At 42.6% G+C, this 22,606-nt stretch overlaps 1 protein-coding gene across 8 annotated transcripts in view; it reads right to left on the reverse strand.

The window, feature by feature from the left end:
- Positions 1-22,606, reverse strand: part of ADPGK (ADP dependent glucokinase) — a 31,164-nt gene that overhangs the window by 6,608 nt on the left and 1,950 nt on the right. For 6 of the 8 annotated variants that reach the window (XM_070468790.1, XM_070468789.1, XM_070468788.1 and 3 more), the window contains exons 2-5: positions 16,790-17,015; positions 13,162-13,224; positions 4,259-4,379; positions 169-365 (exon numbers count right to left, since the gene is read on the reverse strand). In XM_070468790.1, coding sequence (XP_070324891.1) covers positions 169-365; positions 4,259-4,379; positions 13,162-13,224; positions 16,790-17,015 — 607 coding nt within the window. Of the gene's footprint in view, positions 1-168; positions 366-4,258; positions 4,380-13,161; positions 13,225-16,789; positions 17,016-21,587; positions 21,816-22,606 lie in introns of those variants that run through there. The other 2 variants (XM_070468792.1, XM_070468791.1) reach the window with 2 other exon arrangements.

A 22,606-nucleotide genomic window follows, 5' to 3' on the forward strand; every position in this document is an offset into this window, starting at 1 on the left:
CGTGAGGCGCCTCGCTGCAGTGGGAGGCAGGCTTCTTGGCTACCACGACCCATCCTGGGAGGCTGGGGCCTAGGGCAAGGCAGTGCAGGCTGCAGAGGCCGGGAGAGGCGGGAGTCCGAAGGAGAACAGGAGCTGCGATCTGCGCAGCTGTGACAGTGCCACCGTTACCTCCAAGAGCCTCTTCCTCTGGAACTCCTTGCTGTGTCCCTCCATCATGTGCAATCCAGAGAGGACCACCAGGTCTGGCTGAAACTCCTCCAGGCTAGACACAAAGACCTCCAGCATATTCATGGCCCCGTTGGAGAGGTCGTGGGAGAAGATGAACCGGTTGGCATGGGGAGCTTTTAACTGGTCCCACTCCTCCCCTAGAAAAGCCCAGTCAACACAACGGGAAGAAAAGGAAGAGGCTTTGAGTCTCCGAGATGTGTGGGGAAGGCAGGGCCTCACTGGAGCCTTGGCTCGGGGCAGGCGGGCTTCTGGCTGAGTGAATCCCAGCTGCCATAGCCTAAGGGGAGCACGGCCGCGGCCAGGACGGTGGTCAGCAATGAACCAGAAACCCCAACCCCTCAAAAATACAGTATGGGTGCTAGTGCTATGTGCCTTTGTCAAGGCCTGGCAGGGTCACACCCCTCGCGTCTCGGCAAAGGTCTCCTGTCCCCTCAGTTCTCACACCCAGGAGCCCGTGTCCCTCCCCACACAGATCATGGCTCCCAAACACCAGTGTGCAGTATACCGTGTGGGCCCTGCATGCAGGCAGGCTGCCTTTCCTGAAGCAACTGCCACCTCTCAGGAGCGCCCTAGCATCTGTGATGTCATTGGGACCTAAGGAGGCTGGAATTCCAGGAGCCAGGCTGACCACCCCCCCTCCCCAGCCTTGCTGCCCACTGGTGATTTCTGGGCATTTGATCTGAAAGCTCAGAGTAAATGGCTGCTCTAGCCTCCTGTGAGCAAGCTGTTCTGGAGTAATGACCGTAATAAGGAATAAAGACTCTGTTCACACGTTACTTCCTCCCTAAATGGTTGATGTGTAGCTGGCAGCCCCCCTGTAGATCCTGATGTGCAGTTAGGTGGTGAAGTACCAGTTAAGACGCCGCCCCCTGTCCCCTGCCAATACACACAGCTGCCAAGCACTCGAGGGGAGGGTGCTAGTGCCTGAGTTCTAAGGGAGGGGGCAGTGTGGGGGCAAGAGGTTTCTCCAAGCCCATTCTGCGCCATATCATGCGGATCCCACACTCCTCTCCTTAAAGTCTTGAAAATCTCAAAACTCAGCCTAAGGGCTGCCTAGGCAATTCCTTAAGAGGGCAGGTCCCCCTGAGCACCAGGGGGAAGCAGTCACCCCCAACCTGGGGTGCTGCCAGAAACTGGCATGATTTATGACCCGGGTTTACACCACTTTCCTTCCATGTGAAGCATCTGCCCCATTTACAAAATTGAAGTCCATATGATGAAACCTAGTTTTTCACTGGTTTCATCATTTACTGGCTCTTCCTTCAGAAAGTTTTTCCCCAAGGCAGACTAACCCTGGAGGAGGATCTGCATGCTGCAGGCTGATCTGTCCCCTGGGTCAGCGCCCCATTTCCTTCCTTCCTCTACTGGGCCCCTTGGTTTTTTTTGGGGGGGGTGGCGGGTGGCAGCCACCCTCCCCTTGCTCTGAGTTCAGCTTTACTGAATCCATTCCTCTGAAAAACATTTTACATGTGGGACATGTGTACAAAAATCTATGAAAGCAGGAAAGAAAACAGTACCAATTTCCTAAAACCTGATGTAATGGTTGTATTTGTTAAAACACCACATTCCTTTCAACTCCTAACCCATATCTTATTATTTGTCCAAAGAAAATGCCCCATGGTGATCCACAGAGCTGATGGCAGCATCCCCCTCTGCTTCATCTCTGAAGACCCAATGCAGGGGGGCCTCACTAAACTGTCAACCTCCAAGCAGACACAATTCTGGTACCTTCTTCCCTAGGCCACTGCTGTGTTAGAGGACTTGGCACGCGACTGTGCAATCATTTATTTATTCAAGAGTCCACCTCCTGTAGTGATGTGTGGGCTGAGGATAGGGCCTGTGTCTTCTTTTACCAACACACTTCTACTGCCTCACACCATACCTGGCATTTAGCCACGAGACGGGATCAGCAAAGGAACAAGTGAGGAAGAGGACAGATCAATGACGCAGGTGCCCATGACACAAACGATGTGGGGTATGCACGCTAAACCAACACTTGCCCAACCAACAAGATTCCGTACAATGGTAAAAACATGCAACCCAGGTATTCTCCTCAGGACAAGACCTGGAACTGCTACTCAGAGCGAAACTATGCAGAAGTATGATCTAACTTAACCTAGGAAAGAGGAGCCACACAGCATTCAAAACAAACTAATATCCTCAGCAAAAAGGAGAGGGAGGCAAAATAAACATGCTTCCGCAAGGCAAAGACAAGGAGGGATGTGGAGAGCTGACCGCTGCCAGTTTCCACAGGACTGATGGAGTGGCCCGAGAAGCAAAATGACTGAAACGCAGACAGGGTGAGCCTGTGTCTCTTTTCTAAGTTTTGAATTTATTTCCTTAAGTGATCCCTTCTTTCAGTTTATGATCCTGCCCTTCAGCCAGTAAGTCAGCAAAACCTATGCAGTGACTCACTGGCCACAAGCCTGAAAATAGGCTTCTCTGAGGAGGTCTGGTAGGAGAGAAGGAAAAAATGTTGACAAATCCCCTCTGGGAATTTACCCATCTAGGTTAGAGAGATGCTGGGGATGGATTTATGTTACGAGAGCTGACCTGAGGGCTGCTGCCACCAGACTAGGTTTCCTCCAGAGGCTGATGAAAATATAACTTCCCATTGAGCTGACTGGAATGCCACTGCTTAGTACTAAGAAATAAGGCATGGAAAAGAAAAACTAAAGTGGGAAGCTTGTAAACCCAAGGATGGAGGCAATCTCTTCTCAAGATAAGCTATGCTGTCTTCTTTACCACATACAAGGCACAGCTGTCAAAGGTACCAAAGGCTTGGTGCTAGTTCTCTCTACTCTGCCATCACCAGGGAAGATGACTGGAACAGGGACCACAGGTTCTGAACGGAGCACCGATGAGATGGATATGGAACTAGCAGCAGCGGCAGTAGCACCCCAAAGGCACACCTTCAGCCATTCTAGACCCTTCCGGTCAACAGACTGACTCATGCCTTTCACCGAAGCGGTTCACTGCTCACCACTACCTTCAGGCACTAAAAGCCATTACTCTGCTTTCCTGTGAAAACTGAGAGAAACTCAAAAACTGTGCAAATGGGAACTGCCCATTCCAACATTCTGGCTCTAATTTTCAGACCCTGCCTTTCCTAACCCCCTCAATTCTAGTAAGCATCCAAAAGAGAAACAGAAACAATTCTCTTTTTGTACTTGGACGAAGGCGTGATTTTTATATCTTAAAGTCAATTACTCTAGTAGGTAAGGGTTTCTTAAGCATCAGACTTGGAAGCACTTCGCTAATGCTTATTAACTAAGTACTGCTTTAAGGTACCAATTAGTCTATTTAGATGCTTAAATCTTTACCTTGAGTTAATGATGTGATGAATTGGAAATTCAAGAGTTCTATGCACAGGAAAGAAACACCAGCAAATATATGGACTCAGATAAGCAATCAAAATACATTCAGGTATTTAGGATCTCTCAGAAATCAGATCTGTGTTCTGTGTAACACATAAAATCTAGTTGGGGTAGGGTATGATGGGGTGAATTTGGAGTTATAAATCTTGCAATATTATATAACGGGAAATAGTGTGTTGTTAAATAGAAAACATTTCCACTAATGCACCCAAAGGAAAGGAAAATCCTTCAAAGGAAGTTTGCCAGAGGCCTGGAACAGCTGGCCAGCAAGGCCAAGGGCAGAATCCGGCACAGAGCTTAGAGATGTTACCTGTCCTTCTCTTTTCTTTGTAATGAAGGAAAATTTTATATACATGTGCTTCACACATTTTCATTTAAGGTGCCTGCTCTCCTACAGCCTGATTTCTCTTGGGTTCAGATCAATCATACTTGAAGACCTGGGAGCTTTATTCACTGTTGTAATACTCTCCATTACTCTCCCTTGAGACAAGGGCCTGTATCAGCTCAACAGGACCAGGGACCAGGAAACCTGTGGTAGGACAATAGGGCCCTGCCAATTTACAAAGAAACATTTCTAGCACAGTCATACCCCCACGTGACAACACAGAGCCTTCTGACCAGGCTTCCGCCATTACTTACTCATTTCCTCTTACCTGCTTGATACTCTAAAATGAGGTGGAACTCATCCACTTCCTGCAATGATTCTGGTGGGACAAATACATTGTCATCAAGAAGCTCATGCAGCTTTGGACCAACTGGGCCACAAAGAAGAACCTGGAGAAGCAACATGGAGTCTATCAGGAGGTCTGCCCCTTTCCGGTGAAATTGTTCAGTAAGGCACATCCAGCGCTTTCATTTGTTTCAGCAGAGAACACTGGACTCCAAATCCAATTCTGAAAGCTTTTGGTTTGGAGGTATGGACTGGAAGAGCTACTACCAGGGTGAAGGCCTGGAGGGTAGGGACACAATGTAGCCAGAAATGAGAGGCTGACAAAAGACCCTCGTCAAGCATCCGCCTGTTACCCAGGCACTCATGCTGCTGCTGAGTCCCACACACTCCCCTAGGGGCTGAAGGTCTGTTCCCCACCCCGCCCCCGCCCCCCTGGTTGCCATGTCCAAGTCTAACGGTCAATGTGATGATGCTGGGAAGGGTTTTCAGGAGGTAAATGAGGTCATATGGGTGGGTTTCTAATTCAATCAGACTGGTGGCCTTAGAAGAAAAGGGGGAGAGAGAGAGATTGCTCTTTCCCCACTACATCCATTAAAGAAAGGCCCCGTGAGGACACACAGGCAGGCAGCTGTCTGCAAGCTGGAAAGAGAACTCTCATCAGAAACCAGACCCTGCTGCAACTGTGATCCTGGGGCTTTCCAGCCTCCAGAACTGTGAGAAAATAAATTTCTGTTGTTCAAGCCACCTAGTCTACAGCATTTTGTCATCAGGGCAGCCTGAGAAGACTAAGATGCACTGTACCTCACTTTCTTTTCTTTACTGACTCATATCCTGTGTAAGCAAAGAGATACAGGGTACTGTCTGCTCAAAGCTGCCAGACAAAAGAAACCAGTTGACTTTTACACAGTATAGAAAAGAACCTCCGGGTCACAAGACTCTAATCAACCAGTAACCTAACTTGCGGGGTCGGGCTCCCTACTGTACTTAGCTGCCTTGTGAACAGGACAGACTCCCCAGCAGAAGAATTAAAAAGTGCTTCAGTCCATAAAGTTTGGGGGGAGGTATGCTGCAACTTTTAAAAAACATTTTCTTCAACTCCAACCTGGCCTCTTCCTGGCACTTCCCTCTAGAAGCCATTTCACCCCTTCTGCTGTTTCTGCCATGCCAGCTCTGGCCCCACTCGTGACCAGGCCACCTGACTCAAAACCACTGAAGCATGAAGGCTTGGACCAGGAATCAAAGGAAAATCCTCAGAGATGATCATCACCATTTCGGGTTTAATATGCCCTAACAGCAGCTTCCAAAAGTATTTTTTACTTGCTAATTAATCACTTGTTTGTACAAGAGGCATTTTCAGGTATTTAAGAAATCCCAGCTTCTGGGCAAAAGTACATCTCCCTCTCCTTGACACATGTCTGCTATTTGCCAAATCTGAAAAGTCTCACCCCTGTAATTTTATTTATTTTCTCTAATTCTTGGCTAGAATTTTGGCTTCCAAGGTGAGACAACAAGGGCCAGATTTACCCTCCTGCCTGAAACATAACAACAAAACAGATAAAATACATGAAACAACGGTTTTCACAACATTTGGGCACTGGGCAGCAAAGGACAGTGATGCCTATGAAACAGAAAAAAACATGAGTAAGCCCTACAAATCCCTCTGCAAGTGAGCCCAAGAGTTTTCACATGGTCAATACCGAAATCAGACTGATATTATTCTTTACAGTTGAAGACGGAGAAGCTCTATACAGTCAGTAAAAACAAGACCTGGAGCTGACTGTGACTCAGATCATCAGCTCCTTATTGCAAAATTCAGACTTAAATTGAAGAAAGTAGGCAAAACCACTAGACCACTCAGGTATGACCTAAATCAAATCCCGTATGATTATAAAGTGGAGGTGACAAATAGATTCAAGGGATTAGATCTGGTAGAGTGCCTGAAGAACTACGGAAGGAGGTTTATAACACTGTATAGGAGGTCAAACCAAAACCATCCCACAGAAAAAGAAATGCAAGAAGGCAAAATGGTTGTACGAGGAGGCCTTACAAATAGCTGAGGAAAGAAGAAAAGTGAAAGGAGAAGGAGAAAGGGAAAGATATACCCATCTGAATTCCAGAGATCCAGAGTTCCAGAGAAGAGCAAGGAGAGTTAAGAAAGCCTTCTTAAGTGAACAACGCAAAGAAATTGAGGAAAACAATAGAATGAGAAACACTAGTGATCTCTTCAAGAAAACGAGATACCAAGGGAACATTTCATGCAAAGATGGGCACAATAAAGGACAGAAATGGGAAAGATCTAAGAGAAGCAGAAGATATTAAGAAGAGGTGGTAAGAATACACAGAAGAACTACACAAAAAAGATCTTAACAGCCCGGATAACCACGGTGGTGTGGTCATTCACTGAGAGCCAGACATCCTGGAGTGTGAAGTCAAGCGGGCCTTAGGAAGCATCACTACCAACAAAGCTAGTGGAGGAGATAGAATTTCAGATTAGCTATTTCAAATCCTAAGATGATGCTGTTCAAGTGCTGTACTCAATGTGCCAGCAAATTTGGAAAACTCAGCAGTGGCCACAGGACCAGAAAAGGCCAGTTTTCATTCCAATCCCAAAGAAAGGCAATGCCAAAGAATGTTCAAACTACCATACAATTGTGCTCATTTCACATGCTAGCAAAGTAACGCTCAAAATCCTTCAAGCTAGGCTTCAACAGTGGGTGAACCGAGAAATTCCAAATGTACAAGCCAGATTTAGAAAAGGCACAGGAAACAGATCAAACTGTCAGCAACCATTGGATCATAGAAAAAGCAAAAGAATTCCAGATAAACATCTGCCTCACTGACTACTCTAAAGCCTTTGACTGTGTGGATCACAATAAACTCTGGAAAATTCTTAAAGAGATGGGAATACCTGACCACCTGACCTGCTTTCTAAGAAACCTGTATCCAGGTCAAGAAGCAACAGTTAGAACCAGACATTGAACAATGGACTGGCTCAAAATTGGGAAGGGAGGACAGGAAGGCTGTATATTGTCACCTTGCTTATTTAACACCTATGTAGAGTACATCATGAGAAATGCTGGGCTGGATGAATCACAAGCAGGAACCAAGATGCTGGGAGAAATATCAATAACCTCAGATATACAGACGACACCACCCCTGTGGCAGAAAGTGAAGAGGAACTAAAGAGCCTCTTGATGAAGGTGAAAGAGAAGAGTGAAAAAGTTGGCTTAAAACTCAACATTCAAAAAACTATGACCATGACATCTGGTCCTATCACTTCATTGGAAATAGATGGGGCAAAAGCAGAAACAGGGGCTCCAAAATCAATGCAGATGGTGATTGCAGCCATGAAATTAAAAGATGGTTGCTCCTTGGAAGAAAAGCTATGACCAACCTAGACAGTGTATTAAAAAGCAGAGATATCACTTTGCTGACAAAGGTCCACACCGTCAAAGCTATGGTTTTTCTAGTAGTCATGTACAGATGTGAGAGCTGGACCATAAAGAAAAAGCAGAGTGCTAAAGAATTGATGCTTTTGAACTGTGGTGCTGGAGAATACTCTTGAGAGTCCCTTGGACACCAAGGAAATCAAACCAATTAATTTTAAAGGAAATCAATCCTGAATATTCACTGGAAGTACTGATGCTGAAGCTCTAATACTTTGGCTACCTGATGCTGGGAAAGATTGAGGGCAGGAGAAGGGGACGACAGAGGATGAGATGGTTGGATGGCATCACCAACACAATGGACATGTGTCTGAGCAAACTCCAGGAGATAGTGAACAACAGGGAAGCCTGGGTGCTGCAGTCCATGGAGTCATAAAGAATCAGACGGGAGTTACTGACAGAACAACAATGAGATATACAGAATCTGAAAGAATTAATCACCTGCAAACCTACACTACAAGAACTATTAAAGGAAATCCTTCAGGCAGAAGGAAAATACCAGAAGGAAATACTAATCTAAACAAACAAAGAATGCCAGGAATGGTACTCTGTATAAGTACATAAGATCTTTTTCTGATTATTTAACTGTCTTCAAAAGACAATTAACTATCTGAAGAAAAGTATTAACAGCATAGTGTGAGATGTACAGTCTGTCTAGATGTAACAAACATGCCAACAACAGTATAAAGACTGGAGGGGAGAAATGAAGGCACACGACTGTAAAGCTCTTACATCCTATCTGGTGGTTTAATAATAATATTTGAAAGCAAACTGTGATAACCTAATAATGTACACCATTAGCCCTAAATCAACCACTAAAAAAACAAGAAGCAAGCTGTGAGATTTAAATTTAGCCTGATATAACAACAACGACACTAAGTGAAAATGGTCTAAACACCCCAATTAAAAGACAGGGAGAACTTCCCCGATGGTCCAGTGGTGAAGAATCTGCCTGCCAATGCAGAGGACATGGGTTTGATCCCTGGTGGGAAGATTCCACACGCTGAGGGACAGCTAAGCCTACGCACCACATGCCCCGGAGCCCTTGCTCTGCAACAAAAGCCTCTGCACCCCAACTAGAGCAGCCCCTCCTCGCAGCAACGAGAGAGAGCCCGAGCACAGCAACAGAGACCTAGCACGGCCAGAAAAAAAAAAGATAAGGAATGTCAAAGTGCATTAAAAGTCAAGCCTCAACTGTATGCGGCCTTACAAGAAACATTCTAAATATACAGACACAAACAGGTTAAAAGCAGACGAATGGGAAAAGATATATCATGATGACACTAATCGAAACTGGAAAGGCTATTTTAATCAAAATTGATTACAGAGCAAAGAATATTATGAAATTATTTTATCCCTGGTAATGATAAAAAAAAGTCATTTCTAAACAGTTATGCATCTAAAAAAAGGCTTAAAAACACATGAAGCAAAAGTTACAGAACTTCAAGGGAAACAGACAAGTCCATAATTATTGTGGAAGATGTCAATATCTCTCTCAATAGTAGATAAATCAAGTAGACTGAAAATCAGAAGACTATAGAAGACTTGAAAAACATTATCAATCAACTTGGCCTAAAAGACATTGATACAACACTCCACCCAAGTGCTCACCAAGATATACTATATGCAGGGTCATAAAAGTCTCCATAAATTTAACAGGAATCAGAAAAGCATATTCTCTGATCACAATGGAATTAAAATAGAAATCAATAATATAAAAAGATGTGGAAACCCTCTCAATATTTAGAAACTAAATAACACTTCTAAGTATTCCACAAGATAGGCTATTAAATACCTCATCTCAAGAAATCAAAAGGAAACCAGAAAGCATCTGGATTGAATGAAAATAAAAACAGAGAATCAAAATCAGGAGGACAGAGCTAAAGCAGTACCTAGGGGGACGTTTACAGTACTAAACACCCTGCATCAGAAAACAGGAAGTTCTCAGATCAGTGGCCTTTGCCACGGCTTTAAGAAGCTAGAAAATGAAAGTTAAACTAAAAACAAATAGAAACCAATGAAATAGAAAAGAAAAAAAATACAGAAAAAAAAAATCAATGAAACTGAAAGCTCTTTTTTTTTTTGGAAAGCTCTTTATTTATTGGAAAGATCAATAAAATTGATAAACCAATAGCCAAACTTATCAAAGAAAAGGAAAAAGATATAAATTACCAGTATCAGGAAAGAGAGACCATCACTACAGATTCCACAGACTTAAAGGAGTAAAGGAACATTATAATTAACTTCAAGCCAATAAATTCAACAGTTTAGATGAAATGGACACATTTCCTGAGAGACAAAACTACCAGAGCACACTCAAGAAGTAGATAATCAGAATTTCTTTTTATCAAATCATTAAACAACTTCCCACATCAAAAACTTCAGGCCTCTACATGAGAAAAAAATTTTAAAAAATAGTGAATATATGTGTAACTGATATATTTTGTTGTACACCCAAAACTAACACCACATTGCAAATAAACTACACTCCAATAAAATTTTTAACCCCCACTCCCCAAAACAACAACAAAGTAAAATGGAAAAATAAAACACTAAAAACCAACCAAACAGCAGAAAAACCTTACGCCTGGAGGGCTTCAGTGGTGAATTCTACACAAACACTTTTTAAAGAAAATCTAAATACTCCCCAATTCCCTAATATTAAAATCAGACAGACATATGAGAAAAGAAAAATACAGATCAATATCCCCCAGGGAAATTGATGTAAAAATTTTAAACAAAATGTAAGTAAACTGAATCCAATAATACATAAAAAGGGTAATACATCAGAAGCAAGTGAAGTTTATTCTGGGATACATGGTTCGTTTGACATTTGAAAAATCAGTGTAATTACCATTTACCAAAGTAAAAAGCAAAAACCACACAATCATCTCAACAGATGCAGAAGCAGCATCTGACAAGATCCAACATCTCCTTCTTGGCTGAATTCCAAAATACATTTCATAAAGACACTGCTCTCTTCTGCTCTCTGGCTTCTATTTCACCGTTCCAGAACATCTGCCTTTATTATATTCACCAGGGTCTATTTCTGAAGCACAATATAGTTTGCTTAGAAACAGCATGGACTCTGGAGCTAGACTACTTGGGTTCAAATTCCAGCTTCACTCCTTACTAGTATGTGACTTTGAACAGCTTTAACTTCTCCATGCCTCATTTTTCCTATCTACAAAATGGGGATAATAATAGACTTCCCTCACAGGGTTTTTTGAGGATCAAATAGGTTAATATAAAGTAAGTATAATATAAATATATTTATATATATATAATAAATATAAATATAATATAAAGTAAAATAGGTTAATATAAAGGCACTTAAGACAGTGCCTGGGAAACAGTAACAACTATGAAAATGATAATGATTATTATTACCTATGGAAAATGCTGCTGCTGCTGCTAAATTGCTTCAGTCATGTCTGACTCTGTGCAACCCCACAGACGGCAGCCCACCAGGCTCCTCTGTCCCTGGGATTCTCCAGGCAAGAATACTAGAGTGGGTTGCCATTTCCTTCTCCAACGCATGCATGCATGCTAAGTCACTTCAGTCGTGTCTGACTCTTGTGACCCCATGGACAGAAGCCCACCAGGCTCCTCTGTCCATGGAATTCTGTAAGCAAGAGTACTGGAGTGGGTTGCCATTTCCTTCTCCTTAATCTGTGGTTGTTTTTAAATGATCACTTTGTCATGTTGAGAGGCATTTCAGCAAGTTAAATTGAATCTGAGATAGAAGTATAGGGTGGTGAGGTCAAGGCAGAGCCTGGTGTTTGAATCCTGGCTTTATTATTTTATCGCCCACCATCAGCTGGGTGACCCTGGGCACATTACTTAACCGCTCTGGACCTCCTTTCTTTAAAAGGATGGTAATACCTAAATTCATCAGATTATTGTGAAGACTGTAACAATCTGATGAAGGAGTAACAGATACCCTTTTCTTTTCCTCAATCTTTTACTAAGGTCAGACTTTTTTTTTTTATTCCCTTCCCCCTTTTCTTACCAGAATACTTTCCAATTGGACTGGTCTCAGGGTCAGCTTCTCCAGTGACCAACAGCAAATACTGGTCTCAGAGGAGGAAATACTGAAAGGAACATCTAACCTAGAACTTCCAGGGACAGAATTAAATTACTTCTCAGGGTCAAGAGGGTGTTCTTTTAGGGACCCCATCAAATGCCCAGGATTCTGATGCAAAGGGCCTGGGTTCTCTCCAATGAGCTTATGATTGATCTTCTCTTCCATCCATTAGCTGGCAATACTTCTAAAGATCAGCTCTGGAACTTCTAATATTCTTCTTTTGGGAGTTAATTACTATCTATAAAGATAATGACTCTAAAAAAATTTCCCACTGTCATCTTTTATGAAAACTTTAATCCTTATAAAAATGTGAATGTCCATACTTTAAGATTATCTCTATATCTAAGCACATCCATCCCTTGGTGTATGCTCTGGGTCCACATGAATTTTGTCCCCTCAAACTGTTGATCATTTATCTGTGTTTCTGGGTCCGTGCACTTTTGATTCCGCACCCCTAAGAACTGTTGGTTCCCTCTCTCCATCGTCAGTAGTCACATCTATTCTGCACTTCTCAAGTTCACTTACTTCAGAACCATCTCTGTTAAACTTACCTTCTTTGTCCCTACATATGGTCTGTCACCAAGTGATCCCACTAGGCTTTAGATAGACATGCTTCTCCTCTTCTGGTTACTCGAGCCAAAGCCAGCAAGGAGGTTAGTGCTGTAGTCTTGCTGTAAAATGACTGCTTTTACAAGACAACAGCAATAACCTCCTTGCTGGCTTCCCCTCTCAGACCTATTCCACTTGCAGCAAAAGAACTTCTTACTCAGAAGCTATTTTGAAAATAGCAGTAATTTTAATTCTATTTAAACCAAATGATTTAAGACTTAAAGACATGACCCTAACAACCCCCATCCAGTGGCCTTTAACACTCTGGATCCAGCCTCAAGAATCAGTCAACTAAGTCTTTTCTCATCACTGCACAATCCCCAGCCTCAGGCACTGACTCCAGATCCCACACGCTCTTAATGATTACATGGTAAGGTATTTGAGGACATGGACTCTGGGGTCCTAGGTTACAACTGTTTTATTTGTTCAATACAGTTGTTCTAGCTATAAACCTCTCTATGTCTCAAGCTTCACGTAGAAAGCATGACAACAACAGTACCTATGACCTTATAGGTTATTGCAGGGATTAAATGAGGTAATCTGCATCACACACTGGAGACAACATCAGACATGTAGTAAACACTTAGAAATCATTAGCTACCACTCCTCTCCTTCGATGACTATATTCCTAACAAGAGTCCCAGGCAAGCTGAATCAAGGAACAGACAGGTTACTCAGTATTGCCCCTAAAATTACTGAAATACTAGTGAAGGACATAGGTTTTAATCTGGGAATCTGACTTACCTTTAAATCTGAGTTGGCTGCAAACTTCTGTCCAATTAAAGCTGCATTTCCTCCTACATAGTGCTGTAAGACAGTTCAGTGCTATTAGGCAGTTTTTTAGCATAACTATGCTACTCAAGCTTAATAATGTTTTGATTTAATTATAGTCCATTTTCTCCCCCCAAAAAATTTGAGGTGACAAGTACACACAGATGGGGTTAATAAAAACATTAACCCTACAGATGAGGAGACAATGAGTTATAAGGAAAGGTGAAAAAAAAAAAAAAACAAACAAATTGCTACCTTTGGAAAACAGTATAATTGCCTTAACTGTAGGTCAACCTTAGCCTTGAGCTTCCAGGCAGCCAGAACAGATAAATGAAACAAAAGGAAATAGGACAAGTATGGACAGACTTTATCTTCTGCACTGTGATCCTTCTAAAATGAGGGTAGGACTATGTCAGTTTCCTCCTGAAAATCATTCAATATTACAATGACCTAAAATCCAACTCTCAATTTTTTTTCCTGATGTATATTTGATATATAAATTACAACAGTACAATGTAGAGATTCACTTTTTCAAAGTTATATCCCATTTATAGTTATTATAAAATATTTTCTATATTCCCCATATTGTATAATATATCCCTGTAGCTTATTTTATACCTAACAGTTTGTATCTCTTAATCCCCTAACCCCTATATCGCCCCTTCCCCCTTTCCCTCTCCTCACTGATAACCACTAGTTTGTTCTCTTTATCTGTGAGTCTGTTTCTTTTTTGTTATATTCACTAGTCTGTTGTATTTTTTTAGATTCTACATATCTAAGCAATATCATATAGTATTTGTCTTTCTCGGACTTTATTTCACTAAGCAAAATACCCTCCAAGTCCATTCATGTTGCTACAATGGCAAAATTTCATTCTTTTTTTATGGCTGAATAATATTCTATCACATGCATGCACGCGCACACACACTACATCTTTATCTGTTGATGGACACTAAGGTTGCTTCCTTATCTTGGCAACTGTAAATAATGCTGCTGTGAACACTGGGATGCATGTATCTTCTTGAATCAGTTTTAAAATCCAACTCTTAAGTGAGGTACATAGGTCTGTCTTTATCTGTCCCCTGCCTTCCTTTCTGCTTCCACCTGCCTATAGCTCTCCAAGTCTGCTTTCCTCTGTGTCTATGCCTTTAAGCACATGCTGCTTCTCTGACTAGGATTGCCTCCCCTTTCTCATTCACTGGTCGGGTGATTACTTTTCAAATATCATCTGTAACGTCACTTCTTCTGTACTGCTTTCTGTTGCCGTCTTCCTATGGTCACCTCCATCTCCACAATCCTCCTTCTAGAGAGGATTACAGATTCTTTGCTACTTGCCACCTCTAGACTCAGAACAGACCTCCACTACAGCCCTTGTCCTCTTGAGCTAGTGTCATCTGGGGACATGTCTAGCTCCTTCAAGGAAAGGACTGTCTTCTTACAGTAAGTGCTCAGTAACTGCTGCTAGATTTTGAGAAAGGAAGAAACACACATTGATGCATCAGGAATTATAAAAGCTTTCCTGGGAGTAAAATTCTAAAGGTAACGGGTTCTGAAAGAAGACACACCACATCTCTCAGCTGAGGACCTAAAGGAGAAGAGCAGAGAATTCAAGTCTAGTATTCCTTTGTGGTAAGGATGGATTCACATGCTCTGGAAACCTGACAAATAGGAAATAAGGCTGATGCTCTATTATGTAAGCTGAGAAACTTTACCAGCAGCTCTGTTGGGGAGGACTGAATGCTATCACCTTACCTCTCTAGTCCCTAGCCCCATGCAGAGGCATAGACTAAACAACTCAATTCTAGATGCTCAACAACACTTTTAGCCCAACCAAGTTTTGTGATGACGGATCAGTGGATTCAGATGGGATGGTAACGGCTTTCTATAGATAAATTGGAAATTTTGTGATATACAGGCTGAAATTTGCCCTTTTAACATGTTAACCTTAGTTTTTTATGTAACTCTGATGGCTAGAAGAATTTACTAAAAACCCCAGGGGAAACATTAAGAGTCCATGTAATGGATTTTAGAGTTTTCATATGCTAGTTATTATTAACTACTGTTTATCAGTCCATCTGCCTTATAGTTTAAAGGAGTTTGACAAGGTACCAAATGAAGTGCCACACTAGTGGAAGATAAATAACACATTTTAGGTTTTATAATGTTAAGAAATAATTTAGATGATGTAAAAGATAAAATTTCTGTAGAAAAAATGTTTGCATTATGAAACAAAAGGCCAAAGAGACTAGAACAGAAAGCAAAATTGCTGTTTTTTTTTTTTTAATTGGTGTTTTAAATACTACAATCTTAAAGACTTTTAAGCAGTAGATTTGCCATCTTGTTAGAACTATCAAGACTATTTCATAAATGATCAGAATCTTGGGAGTTCCCTGGTGGTCCAGTGATTAGGATTGCATTGGGGGACTGAGATCCCACAAGCCATGCTGCGTGTACAGAAAGGAAAAAAAAAAAAGATCAGAATCTCACTACCAAACCCAGCTATCAAAATGACTAACTGAGGTTTTAACAGCTTGCTGTCTCCTTGAGAAATTCAGCTGGGAAGGGCCTGTGCCCACTGCTAATGTCCAAATGGGTGGCTTCCAAAGGAATAAAAAAAACTTTAAGAGCTACCCAAGTGAGAAGTACACGCAAACTGGGGTGATGGGTAAGAGAAGATTTTAGGTAAAAATTGGGGATGAGAAGCAGTGGGCATTAGAGAGAAGCTTAAACAACAAAATCCTGCCCTTAAGAGGTGTGAGGGCAGGGGAATTGGCAGGTGTGTGAGCCTTGAGGAAGTGTCTGGACCATGTAGGCTCCAGAGCCTTGTTTGCGATCACCAGGTGGGCGTGGAGACTCCTAAGTTCTATCTTTGACAGTCTTTACCCTGTAGACCAATGGTTCTCAGAACAAGGTGGTCAGAATAGCATCCACATAACCAGGAAACTTGCTGTAAGGGTAAATTCTTGGGACTACCCCATAAGTACTGAATCAGAACTCTGGAAGAGCAGCCCAAGAATCTGTGTTTCAACACCTTTCACATGACTCTGATGCACATTCAGGTCAGAGAGCCACCAAACTAGACCAGTGGTTTTCAATCAGCGTGATTTTGCATCCCTTCTCTCCCCGACCCTGGAAACATCTGACCATGTTGGGAGACATTTTTGACTGTTGCAATATGGGAAAAGGGGGAGTGATACTGTCACTATTTCTCTGCGGGTTTGGCCTTTTTTGGTTTAGGAAGAACTGAGCCAAATTAATATTACTGCAAGGTATCAGCCAAGCAGTACCCAAACAACTCTGGAGTAGACATTTTCCTACTTTAAACCTGAGTAACATGAAAAAAGAGCAATTTCATGGATGACCCAGGACTAAAATTTTAGTAAGTATGCCTCATTAATGTTGGCTGAATTGAAATGACTAGCAACAGCAGAGTTAAGGGAAGGTCAGATACACACTTTTCCAAAAAGAGAAAACACTACAGAATTGCATTGCCAACAATTACCCGCTATGGGTGAACTGGAGAAGAGTTGCTCGGTTGCTTCTAGAAACCATACAAAGTGTCTTTTCCCACCCTATCTTAATTTACCACTGGTAGACAGACCTGGGCTTCCGGGAACTCTGATGCAATCTGGGCGATGTCATGGAAAGTTTCCTTATCACTGAAGAAGCGTTCAGCAGCTGCTCCCTTCCCCATGAAGTGAACGAAGGCTTCTTCTAGATCATTCCTCGAACGCAGCTCGCTGTGATCTTTCCCATTCCCAGGGCTCAAGCCAAGTGCCCGCAAGAGCTTCACCCCTGACAGCACTACGTCTACACATGCATTGACGCTGCAAGGAAGGAAGGAAGAGATGGTGTGAGAGAAACCAAAACACTGGGACTACAGCTTTACATTTAACAACAGGGAAATGTTTCAGAAACCTGACCTGGAAAGCAAATAGCATATGGTGGAAGGAGGATTACTTTATCTGGATATGTATGTCTTATCCTGGCAAGAGCTTGGTAAACTTTTACACTCATCACAAAGCAAGAAGACAGGTGCTCAGCATTTCAGAACAAAGTATCATAACACAAATACACCATTTCTGAGAAAATAATGGCAGAGCCAAACTGTTTGGATTAACCCTGGCTGTGTGACCTGGCCAAGTCACTTTAATTTCTTTGTCTTCAGTTTCCTCCTCTCTAAAATCGTGTAATACGAGTATTTAACTCATAGGGCCATTGTGAAGATTAAATAACACACGTTTAGGAACACTGCTTGTTACAGAGAAAGCAAAGTAAAAGTTTTTGTCAAAAGCCACCTTCCCTTAAAAGACACCTGAGGATGGTGGTAAAATACACTACTTCCAGGTGAAACTCTGAGCGCTGAGTGATGTCTTAAAGACCTAAGCGCACCTGCAGCCTTGTAACAACTCAACACTTGGCAGGTGTTCATCATCATGGACTTTACAGACTAGTCAGTCAGTGTGGTGTCACCTGGTTAATGCTTACAGATTTATAAAATACACATGAGGCTGTCTGGCCCCACCTCTCCCATGCATGCATGCATGTAGAAGCTGTGGCTTACATTTTCAGTGGTTTGTGTGTATGTGTTTTCCAAAAGCCATTCCTTTCTAAAAAAGAAGTTCCAAATACTTTGGGCAGGGGGATGAGGTCCCTGGGCACCCTTATTCCTGCCTCTGCCATCCCTGCCAGTAGGGTTGGATGACCAAATGAAACAGCTTTGGGTGAAAAGGGTGGCTGCCCATCCAGGCTAGTTCCAAGTAGTTAGGAAACCAGAAGCTGTGTGCTTCCCTGGTAGCTCAGATGGTAAAGAGTCTGGGTCGGGAAGATCCCCTGGAGAAGGAAATGGCACCCCACTCCGGTATTCTTGCCTAGAAAATCCCATGGAGGGAGGAACCTGACAGGCCGCAGTCCATGGAGTCACAAAGAATCAGACACAACTGAGTGACTTCACTTTCACTTTTCATGAAACCAGAGGTAAATTCATCAACCAACAAGGCCCAATGGATTGGATTCTGGTGTATAATATATAACTACAATGTCTCCCTTCTACTCTCCTTTAAAAGTCTCTTGATCACCAAGTCGTTAATGGCAGCCAGCTCTAAAGATGAGGAGAGAGACTGCAGTAAGGGAGAGGAATTTTATTTTTCATCAGATGCAGTTTTAATATTTATGAGCATACATCACTTTTAGAACTGAACAAATAATTCTTAAAAGGTCCTCATGTGGGCTAGATAGTATTTACATCACTCAAGGGAGGTTTACAAGCGCCGGAAGAGACACAGCCCTCCTCACAACACAAAACTGACTACATTCTCGTTAAGACTCTATTATTAACTCTTCCCCTATGAATCCCAAATTTTTGAAAAGGTTTTTGCCTACCATACAGCATTTAAATACTCGAATGGTCTTATTCTTTTAAAGTCAAACATACATAATTACTCTGATCAACTGGGAAAGTATAACCTAAGAGTAAGTATACCTTTCATACAAAGCACATAAAACACACTGACATGCATGTGGCAGGTTCTTACTCACATAAGATATTCCTTTCACAGGCTACATGATACGAACCAACACACCTTGTAAACTGGTCTCAATGCTGCCTCACACGGAGTGTCCTTTATTTCTACTGCACGTCACATTAGATGTCTGAAGGGTAGAAGCTTAAAAGGAATACAGGTATCCCTGGCTCTCAGACTCCGGAAGGCTCCCAAAGTTCAGACAGTGAAAGTTTGGATAGTGTGGGACATTACTTCCATGAAGTAACTAAATGGATTTGGGTCCTGAGTCTGCATAGCAAAGGTTCAGATACCAAGGGATGTACCCATATTTGGAAATAACGACTTCAAAATAGACGTCAATAAACACATCACTTCCATATCTAGTTATGCTGAGAACTTAAGGAGAGTTTGATTTCTTAAAGATGAGAATGGAGGAAGTTCCAGTTACAAAAAACAAAACCAAAAAGAACAGTTTATTTAGCATATTTTGCAGCACAAGACAAAACCCAACTGAACTAATTTTGAGTTAAAACAATATAACTACCATAGAAACATTTTCCATCCCCCACCTAATCATACCATGAACACTAAAGGGGAAAATCTTGAGAAAAAATCTACATGATAGCTATTAAAAGAAAATCATTGTGCCCTACTATGTGCCAGATACCAAAGTACTTTTACCTCTGCTTTCTAATTACATTTTATAATACTTCAAACAGAACAGGAATCTTTCTCTGCACTTACATCAATTCAGCAGCATACTAAAATGTAAATAAGCATGCTACTTATAGGGAAAAGAAGTGTGTGTATGTGTGTGTGTGGTGGTGGGGGGGGGGTGGTCAAGGTGGAGCAAAAAACCAGAAGACAAAATTATGTTCATTTGACACTTATGCAGAATTTCACAGAAATGTATCAAAGATTACAATGTGAGTTTTGAGAAAACACAAAATAAAATAATTGAAGGTAAAATGAAGGAACAGATGCTGAATGCCTATACAAGTGGTGGTGCTAGCAGAGGGCGCTGGGAGCCAAGGCTGCCAGGCATATTATTAGAAATCTGGGGTTGGGGCGGGAAAGAGGAATAGTTTCTTCTAGTCTGTAAATTCCTTAAAGACAAGAATGGGGTTCTTATCACCTCCCTTCTGTTTTATCATCTGTAAAACGTTTCTTAAGGTTCTTTTCAGCTTTCACACTATGCCTGAGATAGAATGAAAGCTAATCATAATCACTCTAAGATACAGAACCACAGAGAGGAGAAACCCAAGAGGGCAGGATCAGTAGTCCTTGGGCCACACCCTAGATGATGCTCTGGACAGAGAAAAAGGCAGGCATTTTCAGACAGACCACACCAATCTGCAAAACATTTTAAGACAGGGAAGTAGTCATCACTCCTTTCAGCTGAGAAAAGTAAGGCTGGGGGTTAACTAACATTCCAAGGTCAAGACTGGAGGAGCCTACATTCAAACCCAGATTTATCTGATATTGAAAGCCACAAGGAGCACGCACAAGCAAAGATGCAGAAGGGATTAACCTTGTGTCTGGATACAACAGGAATGGTGATCCAGTTAGGAGAGTCTGAACGTGGTCCGAGAAGAGCAAGGCAGGTTTCAAAGGTCAGAGTGAAGCCAGGTGAGGGAGAACGAGTGCTAAAACAAGGGGTTTATCATGTACCCAACAAGTCTTAGGACCAGAGCCCGATTCTGAGCAGAGGCAGCATACATTTTAGAAAAATGTGGCTGTGGGCTTGCCATTGACCATCTTCTTAAAACCATTCCTTTATTTCTCTGATCCTTTCCCACCAGGCCCTTACATGGCAGTGCCTGCCCCTCATCCCACCCTTGCCATTTACCTTCCCTTCTTGTTCTCTTCCTGGGTGATGCTATCTAGCCTCTGGCCTCAATCTAGGTGCTGGAGTCCCTAAACTGCGACCATGCTCCTCAGCTACAGCCTCTAGCTGTCAGTAGCTGAAGGCTCAGCTTCCTCTATAATCCTATAGGAATGTACATTTCTCCCCTCTGAAACCAAACTGGTTACCCTTCACCACAAACTTGTTCCTTTCTTAATCTCTCTTCATGGCAACAAGGTGGCACATAGAGCCACAAATGGGTTTAAGGTGCACCTCTGGCATTGACAACTGTGAGATCATGGGCAAATCAGTATTTCCAAGCCCCAGTTCACTCTCTGTGAAAACTGGATGACAATATTTATTGTTGCTTTAGTTGCTAAGTCGTGTCTGACTCCTGTGCGACCCCATGGACTGTAGCCCACCAGGTTCCTCTGTCCATGGGATTTCCCAGGCAAGTATACTGGAGTGGGTTGCCATTTCCTTCTCCAGGGACTGAACCCACATCTCCTGCATTGCAGGCAGGTTCTTTACCACTGAGCCACCAGGAAAGCTTGACAATATCTGTATCTGCCTACCTGAAGTTATAAGATCCCCAATACTAAGAACCTGTCATTTGCAACTGCCTCTATTTACTCTACCACATCTAACCACTTGTCAAGTCTCACCTGTTTAGCACCAATGGCAAACAAGAAAAAGCTCTACGGCTTCAGCTAGTGTCAGGGTCTCAAGACTTTCCTCTTTATTAGTCTGTTACCCACAAAAATAATGTGAAGTAGTCAAACAGGTCAGAACCACTGCTCAAATTTTCCAATCCTCCAGTTAAGTCTGTGAAAAGAACTTAGCATTATTTGTGTGTGTGCACGCCCATTCACGCTCAGTTGTGTCCAGCTCTTTGCGACTCCATGGACTGTACCTGCTCATAAACTTTTATGGGTTTCCCATCACCCACACTGACACACAAGGCTCCTTTCAGTATCATCTTGACATCTATCATAAAGTCCTTGCCCTAAACACAGGACCAACCCGCTATTGCCAAACAAGCCAAATACCTTTTTCACATTTGGTTCTCTCTTCCCAGGGGGACTTATTTCCCAGCCTTCTTGTGGATAAATTCTTTTTTTCTCCAGGGCCTGACCCATGCAAGTCACTGTAGCAGAATGTATTTTACAAGATGGCCACACGTGCCCCCTCCCACATGTTCATTTCACAATGAGAGGCTGACGCTCCTCCCTCCCAGGTGCGTTCTAGGTCCCCTCTCCTCAAAACCACTTGGACCTGGGCCTATGAGAAGTGACACTGTGTGCTTTTAAGGTTAGGTCATAAAAGGCATTAATACTACTACCTGGTCCCTGTAGTGAATCCCTCCCCTAGTCCAGTCATCCTGAGGTGAGGAAGCTAAATAGTTACAAAGAGAAACCACCTGCATGTGTTCAGGTAAAACCACGACTGAGGTCACAGCTGACAACAGTCAACACCTTGAGATGATCCCAGGTACAGCCATCACCTTCCTGAAACTGCATGAAACCCCAAATGAGAATCGCCTAGCCGAGCCCAACTGAACCTCAGAATCATGGAATAAAATGGCCACTGGTTTAAGCTAAGTTGTGGGGTAATGTGTGATGTAGCAATAGTAAATGGATTGTCAGCTTCTAGATGGAGCTTCTCTTGAAACCTCATCCTGGGAAGAATTACTAGTTATTCTCTGGGACACAAGAAAGCACTTTTCACAATTGTTATGGACAGCATTGTGTCCCTCTCCCCCACCCCACCCCCCCATTCATATTGAAGCCCTAACCACAAATGTGACCGTATGTGGAGATAGGGACTACTTAAGGAAGTAATTGAGGTTAAATGAGGCCATTATCCAGGATTCCCAAGTGGTGCACTGGTTAAAAAAAAAAAAAATTGCCTGCCAGTGCTGGAGACAAAGGAGATGAGGGCTCGATCCCTGGGCTAGGAAGATGCCTTGGAGCAGGAAATGGCAATTCAGTCCTCTTGCCTGGACAGAGGAGACCGGTGAGCAACAGCCCCTGGGGTGACAGAGTCCGACGTGACTGAGTGCGCATGC

Source organism: Odocoileus virginianus, chromosome 6, assembly GCF_023699985.2.
Source record: "Odocoileus virginianus isolate 20LAN1187 ecotype Illinois chromosome 6, Ovbor_1.2, whole genome shotgun sequence".
Taxonomy (NCBI): domain Eukaryota; kingdom Metazoa; phylum Chordata; class Mammalia; order Artiodactyla; family Cervidae; genus Odocoileus; species Odocoileus virginianus.